Here is a 22,413-nt window from a genome sequence, read left to right on the forward strand (position 1 = left end):
TGCCTGTGGATCTGTTTCCAAAAGGGTGAAAGTTCAGGGTCTGTGGAAAAAAACAGGCTAGAACAAAACACAGAAATGTTAAAGAAATAATGGCTGTAATAAATACCCTCAAATCTCTAAACCATCTTTGTACTCCAGGAGCTGTGCTGGTAATCACAGATAACATCACACTGATGTGATATGTAAACAGACAGGGTGGAACCACACTCCCTTTTCAGACTAGTCAGTAGTAGCTCAGCACAACCTATCCCTTCAGACTACCTGCATTCAGTCACAGCAAAATGTTATTGCATACAAGGCGAGCAGGACTAGGCCCGACCAGCCTGAATAGAACTTGAACCAGGGTCTTACAGGAAGTGATCCATCTGTAGGGGACACCTCATATAAATGTATCTCCATTCACAACTGACAAGTAAATAAATTCTGTTCCAGGATTCGTTGCAAGCAGAGCTGGAAGACATTTGTCTTCTCATTCACATGGATGGGATGTTCTATATGGGTTTCCATTTCCATAGATAATCAGGGTCACTCTACAGATTCAGAAGGACTCCATAATGATAATTGTGGTGATGTGCTTTTGGCCCAGGAAACAGTTTTTTGAAAATGGCCAGTGGCAATTACCACAAACTTCTGCACGGATTGTACTTACTCATACAAGACAGTTTGTTTTATATATTGTAAACTTTTTCTTCAACTGACTGCCGAAATGGTAGTGTAAATACCTATTAGGCACCTATTTTCTGAGGGCATGCAGGAAGTATAAAAGGAGTCTAAGAAACTTGCTAGTCAAAAATCATTCTTGGGTAATGCGAAAGATTTTTTTAGTCAGTATCAAACTAATAACACGACCCTTGTAATGCCTGGGTGCCTCTGGAGTCAGTATCAAACTAATAACATGACCCTTGTAATGCCTGGATGCCTCTGGAGTCAGTATCAAACTAATAACACGACCCTTGTAATGCCTGGATGCCTCTGGAGTCAGTATCAAACTAATAACACGACCCTTGTAATGCCTGGATGCCTCTGGAGTCAGTATCAAACTAATAACATGACCCTTGTAATGCCTGGATGCCTCTGGAGTCAGTATCAAACTAATAACATGACCCTTGTAATGCCTGGATGCCTCTGGAGTCAGTATCAAACTAATAACACGACCCTTGTAATGCCTGGATGCCTCTGGAGTCAGTATCAAACTAATAACACGACCCTTGTAATGCCTGGATGCCTCTGGAGTCAGTATCAAACTAATAACACGACCCTTGTAATGCCTGGATGCCTCTGGAGTCAGTATCAAACTAATAACATGACCCTTGTAATGCCTGGATGCCTCTGGAGTCAGTATCAAACTAATAACACGACCCTTGTAATGCCTGGATGCCTCTGGAGTCAGTATCAAACTAATAACATGACCCTTGTAATGCCTGGATGCCTCTGGAGTCAGTATCAAACTAATAACACGACCCTTGTAATGCCTGGATGCCTCTGGAGTCAGTATCAAACTAATAACACGACCCTTGTAATGCCTGGATGCCTCTGAGTCAGTATCAAACTAATAACACGACCCTTGTAATGCCTGGATGCCTCTGGAGTCAGTATCAAACTAATAACATGACCCTTGTAATGCCTGGATGCCTCTGGAGTCAGTATCAAACTAATAACACGACCCTTGTAATGCCTGGATGCCTCTGGAGTCAGTATCAAACTAATAACACGACCCTTGTAATGCCTGGATGCCTCTGGAGTCAGTATCAAACTAATAACACGACCCTTGTAATGCTTGGATGCCTCTGGAGTCAGTATCAAACTAATAACACGACCCTTGTAATGCCTGGATGCCTCTGGAGTCAGTATCAAACTAATAACAAGACCCTTGTAATGCCTGGATGCCTCTGGAGTCAGTATCAAACTAATAACACGACCCTTGTAATGCCTGGATGCCTCTGGAGTCAGTATCAAACTAATAACACGACCCTTGTAATGCCTGGATGCCTCTGGTGTCAGTATCAAACTAATAACACGACCCTTGTAATGCCTGGATGCCTCTGGAGTCAGTATCAAACTAATAACACGACCCTTGTAATGCCTGGATGCCTCTGGAGTCAGTATCAAACTAATAACACGACCCTTGTAATGCCTGGATGCCTCTGGAGTCAGTATCAAACTAATAACATGACCCTTGTAATGCCTGGATGCCTCTGGAGTCAGTATCAAACTAATAACACGACCCTTGTAATGCCTGGATGCCTCTGGAGTCAGTATCAAACTAATAACAAGACCCTTGTAATGCCTGGATGCCTCTGGAGTCAGTATCAAACTAATAACACGACCCTTGTAATGCCTGGATGCCTCTGGAGTCAGTATCAAACTAATAACACGACCCTTGTAATGCCTGGATGCCTCTGGAGTCAGTATCAAACTAATAACACGACCCTTGTAATGCCTGGATGCCTCTGGAGTCAGTATCAAACTAATAACACGACCCTTGTAATGCCTGGATGCCTCTGGAGTCAGTATCAAACTAATAACACGACCCTTGTAATGCCTGGATGCCTCTGGAGTCAGTATCAAACTAATAACATGACCCTTGTAATGCCTGGATGCCTCTGGAGTCAGTATCAAACTAATAACACGACCCTTGTAATGCCTGGATGCCTCTGGAGTCAGTATCAAACTAATAACATGACCCTTGTAATGCCTGGATGCCTCTGGAGTCAGTATCAAACTAATAACACGACCCTTGTAATGCCTGGATGCCTCTGGAGTCAGTATCAAACTAATAACATGACCCTTGTAATGCCTGGATGCCTCTGGAGTCAGTATCAAACTAATAACATGACCCTTGTAATGCCTGGATGCCTCTGGAGTCAGTATCAAACTAATAACACGACCCTTGTAATGCCTGGATGCCTCTGGAGTCAGTATCAAACTAATAACACGACCCTTGTAATGCCTGGATGCCTCTGGAGTCAGTATCAAACTAATAACATGACCCTTGTAATGCCTGGATGCCTCTGGAGTCAGTATCAAACTAATAACACGACCCTTGTAATGCCTGGATGCCTCTGGAGTCAGTATCAAACTAATAACACGACCCTTGTAATGCCTGGATGCCTCTGGAGTCAGTATCAAACCAATAACACGACACTTGTAATGCCTGGATGCCTCTGGAGTCAGTATCAAACTAATAACACGACCCTTGTAATGCCTGGATGCCTCTGGAGTCAGTATCAAACTAATAACACGACCCTTGTAATGCCTGGATGCCTCTGGAGTCAGTATCAAACTAATAACACGACCCTTGTAATGCCTGGATGCCTCTGGAGTCAGTATCAAACTAATAACACGACCCTTGTAATGCCTGGATGCCTCTGGAGTCAGTATCAAACTAATAACACGACCCTTGTAATGCTTGGATGCCTCTGGAGTCAGTATCAAACTAATAACACGACCCTTGTAATGCCTGGATGCCTCTGGAGTCAGTATCAAACTAATAACAAGACCCTTGTAATGCCTGGATGCCTCTGGAGTCAGTATCAAACTAATAACACGACCCTTGTAATGCCTGGATGCCTCTGGAGTCAGTATCAAACTAATAACACGACCCTTGTAATGCCTGGATGCCTCTGGTGTCAGTATCAAACTAATAACACGACCCTTGTAATGCCTGGATGCCTCTGGAGTCAGTATCAAACTAATAACACGACCCTTGTAATGCCTGGATGCCTCTGGAGTCAGTATCAAACTAATAACACAACCCTTGTAATGCCTGGATGCCTCTGGAGTCAGTATCAAACTAATAACACGACCCTTGTAATGCCTGGATGCCTCTGGAGTCAGTATCAAACTGATAACACGACCCTTGTAATGCCTGGATGCCTCTGGAGTCAGTATCAAACTAATAACACGACCCTTTTGTAATGCCTGGATGCCTCTGGAGTCAGTATCAAACTAATAACACGACCCTTGTAATGCCTGGATGCCTCTGGAGTCAGTATCAAACTAATAACACGACCCTTGTAATGCCTGGATGCCTCTGGAGTCAGTATCAAACTAATAACACGACCCTTGTAATGCCTGGATGCCTCTGGAGTCAGTATCAAACTAATAACACGACCCTTGTAATGCCTGGATGCCTCTGGAGTCAGTATCAAACTAATAACACGACCCTTGTAATGCCTGGATGCCTCTGGAGTCAGTATCAAACTAATAACACGACCCTTGTAATGCCTGGATGCCTCTGGAGTCAGTATCAAACTAATAACACGACCCTTGTAATGCCTGGATGCCTCTGGAGTCAGTATCAAACTAATAACACGACCCTTGTAATGCCTGGATGCCTCTGGAGTCAGTATCAAACTAATAACACGACCCTTGTAATGCCTGGATGCCTCTGGAGTCAGTATCAAACTAATAACACGACCCTTGTAATGCCTGGATGCCTCTGGAGTCAGTATCAAACTAATAACACGACCCTTGTAATGCCTGGATGCCTCTGGAGTCAGTATCAAACTAATAACACGACCCTTGTAATGCCTGGATGCCTCTGGAGTCAGTATCAAACTAATAACACGACCCTTGTAATGCCTGGATGCCTCTGGAGTCAGTATCAAACTAATAACATGACCCTTGTAATGCCTGGATGCCTCTGGAGTCAGTATCAAACTAATAACACGACCCTTGTAATGCCTGGATGCCTCTGGAGTCAGTATCAAACTAATAACACGACCCTTGTAATGCCTGGATGCCTCTGGTTCTATAATATTTGTGAGTTACATTTTCTGCTCTTTCTTACTCTTCTATCAAGATTCACCTGTCATCTACTTCCACTTGTCTGCACATAAACCCCACCTTTTCTATACAGCCTCAAGTCAAACAGTTTTTGAAAGGGGTATTCCATATCCTTCAGCCTAGAAAACAGGTGGCTGCATCTTGGCATCTCAGTTTTGTTCTAGCTCACCAGACTAAACTGAAGTTCTTAACTTGAAAAACTGTTAATCATTGCTGTGGTCTCTGCAAGCAGAGTATCTGAGTTACAAGCTCTTATGGTGAGTGAACCATATCTCATTTTTCATTAGGCTAGAAATAAAGTATAAAGGATTAGTCCAAATAAAATCACTTTAGCTAGCAGATCTAAGAGAGTCTCTTTCTCTTCCCTGTGTGAGGAACAAAGACATCTTTACTGAAGTTTCCAGTAGGTTCTTCATTTAAGTAGGACCTTACAAATACAAGTGAGAGTTGGCTTCCGTATGTTTCTGAAGAAGTCCTAAGTTCTGGACGAAAACGCTTGTAGTGTTTTATCGTTAACAGTTCATGTTTGTATAATCGTTTCTGTTATTTAAAGTTTTTGTATTTTTATAGCCTTTTTCACCTGCATGTTGGTACCCTTTATGTGTGACTATAGTTCTACAGGGACTCCTGGACGCTGACCCTTCATCCTTCCCTTTTTCCATAGCTTTGGTAATCTACTCATATAACTGAGGCTACTGCAGCAGTGATCTCATGTTAAACATAGTGCAGTGGTTTGAGTTAACGTACCAGAACAGCAGATGTTTTAACTGATCACTGTTGCAGTAGCTGTCCCCTCCCTCTACCCCCATTTTGATGTTTTTTTGTCAGTGTGTGGATGTTTTTATTTTAATTTTTTCCTAGAAACTGCTCGTCTGGTCATCATAAAACAGTCAAACATTCATGGGTTCTGTTCAAGCTGCTTTATTATGTACAAACACATCAGGAATGAGGCTTAGCAACTTTGACTTAGATAAATTTATAAACAGACTGACTTATGTCTCTCATACATGTTCACTCTCTGGCTGCGCTCTCAAAATGGCACTGAAGCTAACACATGCTTGCTATTTATATGCACGTGCTTTCCTTGGAAATGCTTCTGAAAGGTACAACATACATACATATTCTACATACTCCCTCTTTGAGAAATAAGTTGTGCATTGTTGACAACATCGATTGACATGCAATTGGTACAAAATAATTCTCTGACATGCAATTATACAGAACTAGATACACACACACACACACACACATATATATATATATATATATATATATATGGTTTACTATCCAAATGCCGCCGTGCAATTGCATGGCTATGAAGTATTCGAACACCATATGTTCGAATACTTCATAGTTTGGCAGGTTATGTGAGTGAATGTTATTATTGGGAATGGACTGTGCATTCGCAATTATAATGTTTGCTCATGTAAGAGGATTGCGGTACAGTGCGGTTAGGGAAATACATCCCTTTCCTCACTGTAGTGCAATCTCCTAGTTGGAATATTAAGTTAGGGGGGGTGTGGGGGGTGCAGGGGGGCTTTCCCCCCTGCATAAACGTGAGTTTAGGCTAGTTAGGTAGGGAGTTAAGGGAAGGGTTGGAGTGCTGTTGAGTGTCGAAAATGTCACAATAAACATTTTCAACAATTAGCTGTTTTCGACATTAGGTACATACGGAAATGTGTACGTTCGGCGAAACACTTTGCTAATACGTACACATTTTATTTTAACTTTCGACTTATTGATAGTAAATTTTATATATATATATATATATATATATATATATATATATATATATATATATATATCTAGGTTCATATAGGTTCATAGGTTTATACTAGGCTATCTGCCCTAAGGCATTTATAAGCCTAGCCCAAATTTTTGTGGCTTACGCCACCCCTTATATGAAAAAATACTGTGCCCATTAGTTTGTTGTGCCTCTGTCCAGCAGTGACACAGAGATGATTCCTGGGGTAAACCTACGATCTCCCATCCACAGGTCTAGATTTCTCTTGAACAGAGTCAGCGAGGTGCTCTGCCTCACATGGACTGGGATTTTATTCCACAGCATAGGGAGTCTCTGAGTGATAAATCTATCCCTCCAGCACGTCCTATTTATATCCGTGCTAAGGTTTAAGTCGCTTGCTCTACTGGTTTTGGTGGATTTGGATTTTTTGAGGTGGAGCATGCCCATTAATTCCGGGTTGGACATGGCCTTGTATGTCAGGCACATGTCACCTCTGAGCAGACGGTATGCGACTGAATAGAGCTGGAGTTTCTTCAATCTGGCAGCATATGACAGATTTTGGAGTCCCTTTATCCTTTTGGTGAGGAACTTTTGGGGTCTCTCCAATTGCTGCAGATGTCGGGTGAGATACATCCCGAATGGGGCATTGTACTCGATCATTGGTCTGATAAGTGAAGAGTACAGGGGAACAATGACCTCACTAGATCTGGATGTGAATCCTTCATGATCAGGTGGGCAATGTAGAAGGTCTTTCTAACCACTTTAGCAACGTGAGTGTCAAAAGAAAGGCCACTGTCAACCTGGGTCCCCAGGTCCCTGATAACCTCTTCTGTGCTTAGTGGATTGCCACCTATATGGTAGTTTGGGGTTACCTTGTTTTTCCCGAAGGATATGACTATACATTTTTTGGCATTTAACTTCAGGCCATGGCTCTGGCACCAGCTATCTGTTTCCGTGAGTCCCTTCTGAAGGATATCCGTGTCCGATGCACTTTCCACTATGGCGCCCAGTTTGCAGTCGTCTGTATATATATATATATATATATATATATATATATATACAATCATGTCCATATTGCTGCGTATTTCACACTAGGTCTGGAAATATGACCAAAACATTTGACATGAAAATTAGAATTAGGTGTAGCAACTGGGACTGTCTCGGCTGAATGTTCAACTTTGGGGACATCAGGAACAGAAATAAGAGTTAAGACACGTTCTACAACAGGAACATTGGCTTGATTGCTCTGAGATTTAGAGCTGTCGATATTGATTCTGATACAGGAAGAAGATGTCTGAGATTTCTCCTGTACTTCACACCCTTGGACTCTATGAATTAGGATCTCAGTTTGGCACATATACCTGTTACTTGACCAATCGGTCGAAACCTTTCACCATTTGTATTCTCATTGTCTCTGTTTTCGTCAATGGATGAAGAAATCTGTTCGATTGATCATAGCTGAACTTCTGGAAAGAAAGCTTTCTGGATAGTTGGACTTTGATTGCTCTGTTGTTATTAGCTTTAGGCCTCAACTAACTGAAACTGATAGGCAGGGTTTTTCTGGTTTCCACAGATAGAAGTCTCTGAGCACACGAGCCAAGTATATCGTCACGGGGTATGTTTCTGAGACTGAGTAACTTTAAAAAGACATATGTATTATCATGCTTTGACTTCTCTAGTAGTTGTTTTGCACTCTGCACTGCACGTTCAGCTAGACCATTTGACAGTGGGTGTTCAGGGCTGCTGGTAACATGTACAAAGTCCTATTCTTTTGCAAATTTCAGAAACAATTGACTGGTAAACTGGGTACCATTGTCAGAGATAAGCTTCTCTGGACTCCCATGGACTGAGAAATGGCGTTTCAACTTGGTGATCACAACAGTGGACGTTAAGTTAGGTAGCAAATCGATCTCAGACCAGTTCGAATAACAGTCTACTAACACTAAGTAATGCTGATTGTTCCACTCGAATATGTCACTGGCTACCGTTGAGCAAGATAGTTCACGAACTTAACTTAGCGGAAGTGGTTCTTTCTGCAAATGCGGTTTAGAACTATTACATACTGAACAAGAAAAAAAGTAGTTTATCAATGTCTTTTGCTAGAGAAGGCCGAAATACTAGTCCTCTCACCTTTCTTTTAGTAGATTTGGAACCTGGGTGACCACGGTGCAAAATCTGGATATATTCACATTGTAAGGAAGCATGAACAACAATTTTAGGACCTTGGAAAATAATGTCATCTTCCATCAACATTTCATCTCTGTAAGGAAAATAAGGTTGCACTTCAGGTGGTACACTAGATTGCTTTGGCGGCCATCCTACATGGATGTAGAGGTTGAGCTTTTGCAAAACAGGATCAGCCTTTTTATGATCTCTCAGCTCATCAAGTCCTGTGGTAGAAAATCACGCACTTCCACGAAAGCAAAGTCAAAATTCTCCACGTTAAGCTGTTCTGTTGTATTTCTGGGTGATCTGGATAAGGTATCAGCCAGATAAAGACGTTTGCCTTTTGTATAGACCATTTTCCTGTTATACTTTTGCAATTTGAGCATCATTCTTTGTAATCTTGCTGGAGTGGAATGCATAGGCTTCTTTAAAGTAGTGACGAGAGGTCGTTGATCAGTTTCAATCCGGATAGCTCGACCACAAACATAATCATGAAACTTTGAACATGCAAATACAATTGCCAAAAGTTCTTTCTCAATTTGAGCAAATTGCATTTCAGTTTGGGTAAGAGTTCTAGATGCATAGGCTACTGATCTGCTCTCTTGAAGAATAACTGCACCAAGACCAAATTTTGAAGCATCACAGGAAAGTGTTACCGGTTTATTGGCATCAAACTATCTTAATGTAGGTGAAGTAGCAGTTTTCTGCATGAGGTCTTCAAATGCTGTCTGGTGCTGTTCTAGCCAAGACAGTGTAACATGCTTACACGTCAGCTCTTTCAAAGGTGCTATCAAATGAGTGAAGTCTGGTATAAACATAGATAAATAGTTGACCATACCAAGAAAACTTTGTAGAACTTTAACATTATCTGGTGCTGGCATCTCAAGAATCGCTGCTTGCTTTGATGGATCCGGTTGTAAGCAAGCGCTAGTAAATAAATGACCTACATATGTAACTTATGGTAGTCTGAATTTGCACTTCAGAGGACTGAGCTTTAAGTTCACTTCATGTGCTCTGTCTAGAACTTTCCTGAGGTTTTTGTCATGCTCTGCTTCACCATTGCCTCCGACCAATAAAATCATCTACTCTCATGACACATGGATAACCTGAAAAAATTTGCTCCATTGCACACTGAAAGACTTCACTAGCAGAATTTATTCCAAATGGTATCCTGAGGAATCTATATCTTGCAAATGGGGTACTGAATGTAGTCAGTAATGAAGATGTGCGATCAAGGATCACTTGCCAAAATGAACTCTCTACATCCAAGACAGAAGCCTGCACAACAATATGACTGATTTCCCCTTTTCTTTCATACACTGCTGGTGTATACACAAATGAACACTTTCTTGTAATGGCCTCTGACCAAGCAAGGTTTGGCAAAATGCAAACCCTGGTGTGTGCAGCTTTGTCTGAATAAGCTGCTTGTCTGAAAATATCATACTCTTGTTCAAATATTCTCTAATTTTCTGCAATATTCTGATCAAATACAAGTTGACCTGGTCTGTGAAATGCCTCTGCCTTATTAACACATACTAGTGCAGGCTTTTGCAAGTATGCATGAACACACATACATACATATGTACCAGAAATTTATGCCCGTACTTGTAACTATGCCCAGTAGCACAACAGGCCTCTGAGTAACTGAACTCTGCTAAATACTTTGCGAAATAAGTCTCAGTAACACAAGAACACTTTTGAAAATCACTGTACTTTGAGAAATTACCTCTTATCAGTGTAAGAAACATTTCAAAAAAACTGCACTGTGTGAATAAATGGGCAGGAAAAGCTCAGAGTAAGAAACATTTCAAAGTAACTATACTTTGTGAATAAACAGTACAAAGCACACCAAAACACTTCCAAAATGGCTGTACTTTGCAAATTCACTCTTTACAGTTCAAAAACACTTTGTAATGATGGCTTTTTGTGAATAGACACACCCAGCACAAGAAACTTTTTGGAATGGCTGTATTTTGACTGCACTTCTCAAAATAGTTGCACTTTGCACACAATAAACTAATTGAAATAAATGCATAGTAATAAACACAAACCATAAACACTTTTATACACTTTGATATACTTGGATAACTCTAGTTATGCTCTGAAAAGCTTCAATAAATGCATAATAGTAGATTATGCCAAAACACTGTAATTTGCCAAAAAACATGCAGTTGTCCCGGTCCCCTCCAATAAACACACATCACACTAAATGATATTTGACGACGTTTATTAAATTTCATAACATAGCTTTGTTCATCCAAGTCATTAATTACAACTATTCATAATATAATTGATTCTAAACACAGCAGAACATCCTTGTAATGTTAATCAGGACAGCGTACCTACTCACCCTGCCCCAGTATGCAGGGTCCATACATCTGCTCGCTTACTTTACTTATGAAGCACCATCCTTGTAATGTTAATCAGGGCAGCGTACCTACTCACCCTGCCCAACAAGCAGGGTCCATATCTCTGCTCGCTTACTTTACTTATGAAGCACCATCCTTGTAATGTTAATCAGGGCAGCATACCTACTCACCCTGCCCAGTAAGCAGGGTCCATACCTCTGCTCACTTACTTTACTTATGAAGCACCATCCTTGTAATGTTAATCAGGGCGGCGTACCTACTCACCCTGCCCAATAAGCAGGGTCCATACCTCTACTCGCTTACTTTGCTTATGAAGCAGCATCCCAACTCCCTTCATACACCATCCATTGAATTAACTTCCACCAAATAAGCACCATCCTTACCTCAGCTTACTTATCTATTCAGCAAGCTTCCTCCAACTACTCATTTCCTTTCCCCAGATCCTTGAAATGAACATCCAGACATCAGAGGGGGAACAGAAGAGGGCAAGCCTATCCCTCTTCTCCGCCAATCCCACTGTTAAATAACCCTAACCCTCCCAACCCACCAATGAAAAAGAGGGAGGAAGGGTGGGTAGCAAGTTCACACCAAAATGTGACTGCTTAACTCAGCTACACTAGACTAAACCCATTAAGCCCCTCCCCATCCTTATCTCATTTCCTCCCATCCATCCCTGCCTCCACTTAACCCTATCACCTCCCCAACCTACTTAACTCCCCGTAATATCCACCTACCCCCCCAATGAAGATGTCCCGGGACAACTTACTTTGTTGCCAAACTTCATTTGCCGTGCTTTATTTATGCTTAATGCACCCTTTTTGCCCTTTATTATATTCATTTTGCTCATTTAATCTTTTTCATGCCAATTATACCTTTCTTGTGCTTGTTTTACTCTAAACATGCTCATTTTATCTAAACATGCTCGTTTTACTTTAAACATGCTCATTTTACTCTAAACATGCTCATTTTACTCTAAACATGCTCATTTTACTCTAAACATACTCATTTTATCTAAACATGCTCATTTTACTCTAAACATGCTCATTTTATCTAAACATGCTCATTTTACTTTAAACATGCTCATTTTACTCTAAACATACTCATTTTATCTAAACATGCTATCTAAACATGTTTTAAACATGCTCATTTTACTCTAAACATGCTCTTTTTACTCTAAACATGCTCGTTTTACTTTAAACATGCTCATTTTCCAATTCCGAGGTAACGCTGAATCCCTTATGTGCTTTTCTCATAATCATTTTATCAAATATCTTAATTTTGAACATTTAATTTAATTAATAAACGTTTTATGCCTTTCATTTACTTGAAGAACATTTCCTCAGCTACCCTGCTTCCCCTGTAGCATTAACAGATGCAGTGCAGCATTAATAACATCAGCCCTGTAAAGCAGGTACAGTCATGTATTTATCCATATTCCAATTAGAATGCCTGAAAACTGCCTAGCAAAATGTTCAGTTCCTTGATACCCTGAGTATGGAGCTATACATCCATGGGCATCTGTCAGATGACATTCTCATTCCTGGGACAGCTGTTGTGGATTTAATGAAAATTCCCTTAAATCTGGTTTATCCAGGACCCAGTCTGCCTTCCTGAATGAGAATCAGTACAGGTGCAGACAAGGCTAATTCTGTGCACATAAAAAGACACTTCCTTGATGGTCACGTTATCATTTCCAATAATTTATTATTTATCCATCGATAGAGTACATTGTATCGCAATTGTGCATAAAAGAGTCTCTCTGTCTTTAAAACCCTCCTTCATACACACCTAACTTCAAACTGGGAATGCTCCTGTTCCCACCCCACATAGCCTCCTCAGCTACTCTCAGTCCATTTTTTCTCATGCACCTGACATAACTCATAGTAAAAACATTGCAAAAACTGAATATGTACAATCTGCTGAGTTGCTGATGTAAATAGTTTTTAATTAGATTTGTATTAATTAAAAACACTGTGATTTTTAGAAAGGATTGTTGGAAAAACACTTTATTAGCATATGATGGTATGCATCCTAGATTCATGTTTAAAAATATAGCAAAGGGTCAATTTTATAGAGCATCACGACTATGCACTAAGGATGTTGATTATGTTAATGAAACCATAAACATACAAGATAATCTTATCAATAGGGGGTATACACAAAGGACCATAGAGTCTGCCCTAGAACTAAGTAATATTGAGAGAAAGGACAGGGCAAAACCCTGGTTCTCCAAGAAAAACCATAATGTGAATTTTCACAGTGTTAATAGAATGGCAGAACCTGTTAGAGTGAATTTACATTATAGCAATAATATACAAAGGGGTCTGTGATATTATAGGACAGAATTGAAGGGTTTTATTAACAGATGGCAAACTGGGGGATATCTCGACTGATACACCCCGATTTTGTTTTAAGCGAGGAAAGAACTTAAAGGACCTTCTGTATAATGACAGACAAAGAAATGTTAGTCAATATATAGGACATCAGGGTACATTTCCAAGCAGATGCTGTAAGGCTTATCAGTTTATCCGGAACGACAATATATTTGAACACCCTCTATCAGGTAAAAAATATTTGATAAAAGGATTTGCAGACTGTCATACAAGAGATATAGTGTATTTAGCTGATTGTATTTCATGTCATTCATTCTAGGTAGGTAAGACCAACTGCAAATTTAAAGAAAGAATTCTACAGCATATGTCAGCTATTCACAATGGGAATGTACATAATGCATTGTTTCAACATATCAAACGTAATGAGAATCATTCCTTTAACTTTATGGTTTTGCAAGTAATAAAACTATCCAAAAAGGGGGATGATTTAGTGAATGAAATGGAATATAATGAGAGCAAATGAATCATTGAACTAGGAGCTGATAGGCTTCCGGATTTAAATGGGGTTGTTCCCCTTAAACCAGCCTTACAGAAAAGACGGGTAGTTTACTAAAATTTGATTGGTGGTGAATTGCTTTAAACGCACCTGTGTGTTTTTATGCATTGTAATGTCTGAGGAAGGATTTTAACCTGAAAGTGCTAACATTGTCATTGAATTTCTACAATAAATCAATGTTTTTTTATACAGCGTGGTGTTCCAGACCTCGTCTTTTTGTTCTTTTGGCTTTTGCAAGTAATAAAACTATCCAAAAAGGGGGATGATTGAGTGAATGAAATGGAATATAATGAGAGCAAATGGATCATTGAACTAGGAGCTGATAGGCTTCCGGATTTAAATGGGGTTGTTCCCCTTAAACCAGCCTTACAGAAAAGACAGGTAGTTTACTAAAATTTGATTGGTGGTGAATTGCTTTAAATGCACCTGTGTGTTTTTATGCATTGTAATGTCTGAGGAAGGGTTTTAACCTGAAAGTGCTAACATTGTCATTGAATTTCTACAATAAATCAATGTTTTTTTATACAGCGTGGTGTTCCAGACCTCGTCTTTTTGTTCTTTTGGCTTTAGGCACTGTGAGTCTGGACTTTGATGTGATAGGCTTACTTTTTTGCATCTTAGATGATTCAGCTGTCAATAAAAATTAATAAGTATCTTTATCAGTGTACTGTATAATTAAGTAACCATTTGAAATGTTGGGACCTGCTACAGTGAATCTTGAAATTGGGAGACTGAATGGTCGTAAAATTGGACTTACATATAGCAAGTCCAAGAATGCTATTTCTCAGAATATTGTCTTTGTCCAAGGTATGGTAATTTTGGAGTTAGTATATTTCACTTGGGGGATGGGGGGCATGACCCCCCCCCCCTCAATGGAGACACAAGGCATCCTTAACTCCCCCAGCAAAAAAGAAGTTTAAATGAGAAGAGGGATGTTAGATATTCACTTTTCTCCTCCATTTCCAAGCTCTATTTCCAAGCATGTTGGCACTCTGCATTTTGAGTCCTGACATTTCATTGGGGAGCTTTATATAAACAAATTGATTTAGTGTACAATTCATATGTGTAAATGACTGAAACTGCATATGCTGATAGTTTTCTTGAGTGATAACTCCCAGTCTGAGCCTGAAATTAGTCCAAATACCTGTCTGGTATGTGGGAGAAGGCAATATAATAAAATTTATCAGAAAAAGTGTAAACAAAGTTAGTATGAAGTAAACTAGGGTTAAAGATCTTTCCAGTTATCACTTGTACTAACTGCTTATCACATTATTTGACATTGGCTGTGTCTAGTATCTCAGTGCTGATTCAGTTGTGCCTTCTTAAACAAGTAATACAGTAAAATAAATTTAGTGCACAGAAATAATATTTAAAGTAATATTTTCATACAATACCTCATGGCAGAGAGAGCTGTAAGAAAATATGTCATGAAATCTAAAAATCAATCTGAATTAATCAGATATTGAAGCAGTCAGATCAGGACCTCATTGCTAATAGCCCTGAGCCATGTTTAGTTCTGAATTAGACCCTAAGATCATTGTGATCATTGTGAACAAATTACTTGTGATTTGTAATCTGCATTAAATCACTAGTGGAATTAGTAGATAGCTGGTGGTATAAGGCAATCATGATAAAGGGATTAGACGTGCTTTGTCAACAAATGAATGTACAAATACAAAATAAACCATAACTCATCATGAACAGCACATATCTAAATGATTTTTTTTTAAATCAAGCCATAACAGATTTTGGAAAATTATGTTTAAATGAGTATCTGAAGGGTAAAAGAACCTCACTGTTAGGAACTCACAGGTATAATTTCAAAGTCATGTTTAAAACCTGGCCCCTGTATCCTAGTTCATCTGTTTAAATATATATAGACTGTAAGATAAAGGCCACAGCTGATAATAAGCCCTTCCTTTATTTTTTACCCATCGAAATAAAGGAAATGAATAAAATAATTATACTTTCTAAAACTAAATTTCCTAACTGCAAGACTGAAAGAAAATGCAGAGTTTAATTTATTAACAAATACAACATTACATTCAGAGGTTAGAGAGACTGTCACTTTTGATTTGTTGCCTGAGAGATCTCTGACATTGCATGTATAATCACCTTTATCTGTTGGTGATACATTGGTGAGTACTGTGAAGCAATTAGACACTGTCATCTGTGTTAGCATGTCTGGCTGAAGCTTTGTACATAACTTCAGATTAACCTGTGTATTGTATATCAGCATGACTAGCTATGATATTGTACATAAGTTCTTACATGTTGATTAATACTCTGTTTGTACAGGATGTTTAAAGATTTGAACAATGTTCTTTTACATTTCTAACTGTGCATGTTTCCTAAGGTGATTCTAAATGTAGGCTGTTTCAGACTCAGCTGATCTGCAGATGATACCACTGGAATTGTTCCAGTTGCTGTGTGTTTGCTGTCAGAGACTGGAAGACAGGAAGGAACTTTCACAAACAGCTGTTTGTTGATTTTCAAAAAGTGAAATGTAAATAAGAACTGGGACACTTGAGATAGTTAACCTAGTTTATGAAAGAGCCTGCTGAAGACAGTTAAGGTTATCGCAGCAATTGTGTTGAATGGAGTTCACAGTTCAGTTCACAGCTGTACTGAGCAGTGAATACCCAAAGAATTCACCAAGATCTGTAAGCCTGCCTTTGATCTGTTGTAATATTTAGTTTAGACCAAGGACAGAGTTCTTTAGTTAGAGAGGGAAATTATGGCTAATCAGTCAGAGTTTTTCTAAAAGTTGGATTGCTATCCTTCAGTAATATTATTTTCTTGGTGATTGAATTCTATTTATTCAAATTACTGTTTTATATTTTTAATCATATTGCTCATTATTAAATATTTTTATTATCTTACATTGTGGCTGATCAGTGCATTCTGTAGTGATTTGAGAGTGCTTATATATGCTTTGATAATTCCTGGCCACTCCGAAAGCCTAGCTGCTTTAGGACATTTGCTAACATTTGTTTTAATACCTAATTTTAATAATTGGGCACCTATTTGAAAGGGCATCTAGATACTCTGGTTGGTGGCAGCGTTTTACCGCAATATTTTGTGGGCCGGACACAGCTGGAAATCTGTGTCAGGCTTTCCCAGAAGTGTTTGGATTCGTGAAATTCAGTTTATTTAACTGTAAGTATATCAGAGGTTTTAAACTGGGATACATTGCTCTGGAGTGTGTAATAAGTAAAGTTACATTAGGGTGGACAGAAGTATACAGTCCATTCCCAGGTTATAGAGCGTGTTCCTGTTGTGTTCTTTCAGTAAATTGTTGAATACTGCTCCTGTTTAATTAATGGTCTCATATTGGAGTCAGTAGTGAGGACTGAAGTTCCTTAGTTACTGAGAAAGGATACTAGGGGATGTCACATTTTTAGTGGCTGTTCAATGGGATATTAACCGGACATCACATTATTGGTGACAGTTTGGTGGAATATTATCCAGATGTCACAAGTACCAGGGAAGCCTTTCCTTTCCTGAGTTTATCTGCAAAAAGCCACACCTTTCTGCTGTTAAAAAGAATATTATCAATAAAGCTAGGCAGAGGAGTTATTTTTTTTTAAATTCCCACTCCACTATGAGATAGTGCAACTCAGGTGTCACAGAGTCAACAGGAAAATAACAAGGCAGCAGAATTGTGGGTACAACAGTTAAATTTGTACCAGGTATGGTGCTTAATGGGGCAATTTCTTGAATGTTAACAAACCCAGTCATTCTTAGAAAATGAACGGCATCTATGCAAAAAAAATTGCTTCATGCAAAGACACTTAAAATTTGATGGGTAGCAATGCACACTGGACTGAAATTTCTTTCCAAGTGCTTATCTGGTTTACAGGAGAAGGCAATACAATAAAACTGATAGACAGAAAAAAAGGAGGTGTTATCCTCCATGTTAACATCTAACCATAAAGTAATCACTTTCAAAGCCACCATCTCCCCTGACTCCCCCCCCCCCCGCCCATTGCCAGGGTCGACCAAAAAACCTTTTCCAAAGTTGACTACAACCTCATAAGTGCAGGTATAAGTAGCTTCACAGCCACCATCCCTTTAGTTGGAACAAGCACTAATGTCCAAGCCTATGCCAAAAAAACTATATGAGCACCTATATAGCTGCACAATCTCAGTAATACCTTACAGGACCAAATCCTCTTCCTCAAGGAAGAGTAAACCTGTCTGGTAGACAGCAGCAATAAACAGACACTATAATAAAAGGAAAAAATTGCTGTCCAGGACCATGAAGGAGCAGCTGCCAAGTTAGTAGCAATCTCTTCTTTGTCTGAACAAGCAAATAAGGTCAGTAGTGAAATCCTTTAAGGCTAACTTCGAGTCCATATTTTATTTATTTATTTTGCATTTGTTGACAAGGCTAGTCTAGCTGGATACATGTCCATTTTCAGTACAGGGCCGGGGAGAAAAGCTTCAAGAAGTAAAAAATAATTAATATGACAGATCAATATATAAAAGACAATTCTTTCAAGTATATAAGTAAATTTTTTTTTTTCGCACAAATTAGGATACTCGTAGTGATTAATAACATAAGCATTAATTCCGTAGAGGGTAATGTATAAAAGAAGGTGCATTATACATATATACATAGGCTTTAGATGCAATAACATAGTAAATTGAAGCATTAAGGGAAGATTGTGAAGGAGGTGGGGTGAAAATTAATAAAAGGAGAAAGTTAGTCAGGGTTAGTACAGGAGCATAGCCAGTGTTTGTTGAGAAATAGTTTCAGATTCCTTTTAAAAAGTGAGAGAGAAGTCTAAGAGGTGAGTTCAGATGGTAGTTGGTTCCATAGTTTGCCAACAGAGTTACAGAACAAGGAGTCACCTGCTGAGTTGTTAGATTTTTGTTGTATTGATCAGCAGTTTATTTGAAGAGCATAGAGTCTTAAGATTATTGTAAGGGGTAATGAGGCTGGACAGTATTGGAGCGTTGCTGGGTTGATACAGGGTCTTATGGGTTATAGTAAGTTGGTGAAATTGGAGCTGGTTAAGAAATTCTATCCAGTCTAGTTGTTTTAGATTCTCACAGTGATGGGTTCTGAAAGGAGAGCCTGTAGCAAATCTAGCAATATTATTATAGGATGTTGCTAGTTTGTTGAGGTTGTTTTTGGAGAGATTGGGGTATATGGGAGAAGCATGGAGTAGAGTGGAGATTAAGTGAGTTCTGGCAATAGCGGTCTTGGCTACTGGTATAAGAAATGGTTTGATTCTGTAAAGGGATCCTAATTTTTTGTTAACTAATTTTATTGTGGTGTTTATGTGAGTATCAAAGTTGAGGTTGTTGTCAATTGTTATACCTAAGCATTTAGTGGTTGGGTCAGGAGAAATAAGAGTACTGTTATTGGATGTGAGAGTGAAATGTAAGGGGGTGGACTTTCGGGTGGGTATAAACAGTAAGTTTAGTTTTTGGGGGGTTTAAGAGGAGGCAGTGGTGTGAGAACCACTGTTCAACAGTATTGAAAGCTTTTTGGGTAAGAGACTGAAGTTCAGATTGAGTAGTGGCGGAACAGATAATAGTAGAGTCATCTGCATACTGAATGCAGTTGGTGTCTGGAATAGCTGTTTGAAGGTCATTAATATAAATGGAAAATAGGAGTGGGCCTAATATGGAGCCTTGTGGGATGCCAAGGGAGATAGGAAGGTGATTAGATAGTTTATTTTGCCAGAGGTACAGCCTGCTGTCTGTTTTCTAGGTAGGATGTGAACCAATTCATAGATAGAGGATCAAGTGAAAGGGATTTAAGTATGTGTAGAAGGAGTTGGTGGTTGACCATGTCAAAAGCCTTAGATAAATCAATGAAGACTGCAGAGGAAAGAATATTTTTGTTGCATTTTTCGTTAATACAGTTTGTGAAGGATAGCAGGGCTGTTGTGGTGCTATGATAAGATCTGAATCCATGTTGGCAGTTAGCAAGTAGGTTATCATGGAGTACGTGGTTAAGTAGTTGCTTATGGATGCATTTTTCCATTATTTTTGCTAGAGGGGATAGTAAAGTTATGGGGCGAAAGTTAGAGAAGTCATTCGAATTCCCTCCTTTATGCAGTGGGATGATATGAGAAATTTCCAGATAGATGGGATAATTCCTTCACTTACGGTTCTATTTATCAGAATGGAAATGGGATAGGCAATGGCTTTAGCTCCTATTTGCAGGAATTCTGCTGGGAGTTTGTCAGCTGAGGGGGTAGTTGGTTTTAATTTTTGGAGAAGGGAGCAGATAAAGGAAGTAGACACAGGTTGCAAATAAAATGATGGGGGTGGATTTGTAGTAGAAGTAGTCAGATTAGAGGTGTCAGGAGATAGATGGCTATCAAGAGTTTGTATAGCATCTGTGAAGAAAGAATTGAAGGCATTAGCTGTTTGTGTGGGATTTTCCGGGTTAGATCCTTGTGGGTTGGGTGTAATAGACTGGCCTGGGTAAAGAAGTTTGTTAATGCTAGTCCAAAATTTATGTGGTTCTTTGTGGGAGGATTGCTATAATTGGAGGTAAAAGTTCTTTTTGTCTAGCAGGATGGCTTTTTTGTTTTATTTCTATGTTACCTAAAGGTTTGGTGATCTGTAGGATTCTTAGTAGTACGCCATTTTGCCCAGGATTTGTTTCTGAGAAGGATTTTTCCCTAGTATTTTTAGAGAGCCAGGGGGCTGGTTTTAGCTTTATTTCTAATAGACCGTATTGGGGCGTGGTGGTCTAGTATGGTTAAGAGTGTGGAATTGAAGTATTCTACTGCTTCATTTAGGGGGAGATATTTTAATGGTGACCAATTACATTGTTTGAGTTCTGTTTGGAAAAGTTCTGGGTTAAAGTACTTTTTGGTGCGTACTGTTCTGAAAGTGTTAGGGAAAGTTAGGTTGGTTTTATGTCTAATAATATAAGTAAGTGAATGGTCACTTAGGTCATCTGGAAGGGTTCCTGCTGTATAAGTCTGATGAGGACTATTAGTAAGAATCCAGTCCAAGGTACTTTCTTTGTTGTTGAGTCTATTTGTTCTGGTAGGGGAGTTAATAGTTTGTGAGAAGCCATAAAGGTTAATATGGGTGGTGGGGTTTGTATTATTACAGGAATTCCAATCGATATTAAAGTCTCCTAGGACTATGGTTTCTTGTGGGAGATTTATAGAAAGCCAGTTAAGGATATACTCGAGTGTACTAATGTTATTTCTTGGGGGAATATATATACAAATGATATTTATGGCTTTATGTGTGTTTACTTGAAATTTGGAGATAATTATTTCAGCATTATTGTCCAAAGGTGGGTTAAGATTAATAGTGCTAACTTGTAGCGCTGATTTATAGAGGATTGTGACCCCTCCGCCCTTTTTGGCTGTGCGATCTAGTCTAATAATATTGTAACCAGGTGGGGTGATTTCATTGTCTTTAATGGTAGGTTTTAGCCATGTTTCAGATAAACATAGGATGTCAAATAGGTGGACATCTAGGAGGGCATGAACCTGAGCTGTTTTGTTGCAAATACTGTGAATGTTAAGATGTGCTATAGGGAGTGCATTGGAAGGTTTGGTAGGTGGTGGGGTACTAGATTTGAATTGATTGCAATTTGCAGTGGTAACGGTATACTTAGCGCCAGGGTTGGGATGAATGTCACCGTCTATTAGGGAGTGTAGGAATGTAAAGTGTTTAGGCTGAAGAGGCTTGTAATAATATTCAAATAATTTTCTAGTTTTTAGGTTGGAGTACTTAATATGTACTAGTCTGTGATATTTGGCTAGTAGGTAGCTGGGTTTGCAAATGAAGTTTAGGAAGTTAGGAGAGTTATCTAATGTTGGTGTAGAAGTGTGTTTGGAGGGGAAGAGAAGCGTAGAGTAAAGTGGTTGTTCATAGGAGGTTAAGAGATAGGTACTGGTTAGAGGAAGTAAGAGTGAGACCAAGATAAGTAGTTGTAATTTGTATGGGATGATAATTATAGACATAATTTTAGATTGTGAGGTGGGAGAAATGTTTTATAATCAGGTTAGGAGTGTATTAGTAGGTGGGGAATTATATGAAGGAAGTATGAGAGGCAATGTATCAGTGGGTGTGTTGTGAGAAATGGGGATGGGAGTGGTAAAGATGTGATTAGTGTGATTTGAGTAGGTGTAATGGGGTGTGTCTTTAGAGGAATAAATGTAGGAGTACTGGGGTGGGTGGGAATTGGGGGCAGAGTAGGGGAGTGGAGTGAGCCCGCAGGGCGAATGGAGCGGGTTCAGACAGGTAAGCGAAAAGTCAGCAAAAACCTAATAGTAAGCAGCTAACTGCTGCGTACCTTAGTAGGAAGGAGTAGGTCTAGGAGGATAGGTAATAGTGGTCGTGAAGGTAAGTGGTAGCAGAGAGCAAAGGTAAGAGAAAGTAGGAGGTAGAGATAGGGCAGGAAGCCAGTTCACAAGCAAGGGACAGAATGTTAGCTTCTTTAGATACCAGGAAAGGATGTAAGAT

General features: G+C 39.3%; 1 protein-coding gene across 1 annotated transcript in view; it reads right to left on the reverse strand.

Annotated features, from left to right (window-relative positions):
• Positions 1-1,494: 1,494 nt before the first annotated feature.
• The window catches only part of LOC122805777, a 407,858-nt gene continuing 386,939 nt past the window's right edge, over positions 1,495-22,413 (reverse strand). The window contains exon 12 of the mRNA XM_044076043.1: positions 1,495-3,931. Coding sequence (XP_043931978.1) covers positions 1,495-3,931 — 2,437 coding nt within the window. The remainder of the gene's footprint in view (positions 3,932-22,413) is intronic.

Source organism: Protopterus annectens, chromosome 7.part0 (genome assembly GCF_019279795.1).
Source record: "Protopterus annectens isolate FY-2018-M chromosome 7.part0, PAN1.0, whole genome shotgun sequence".
NCBI classification, from domain to species: Eukaryota; Metazoa; Chordata; order Ceratodontiformes; family Protopteridae; genus Protopterus; species Protopterus annectens.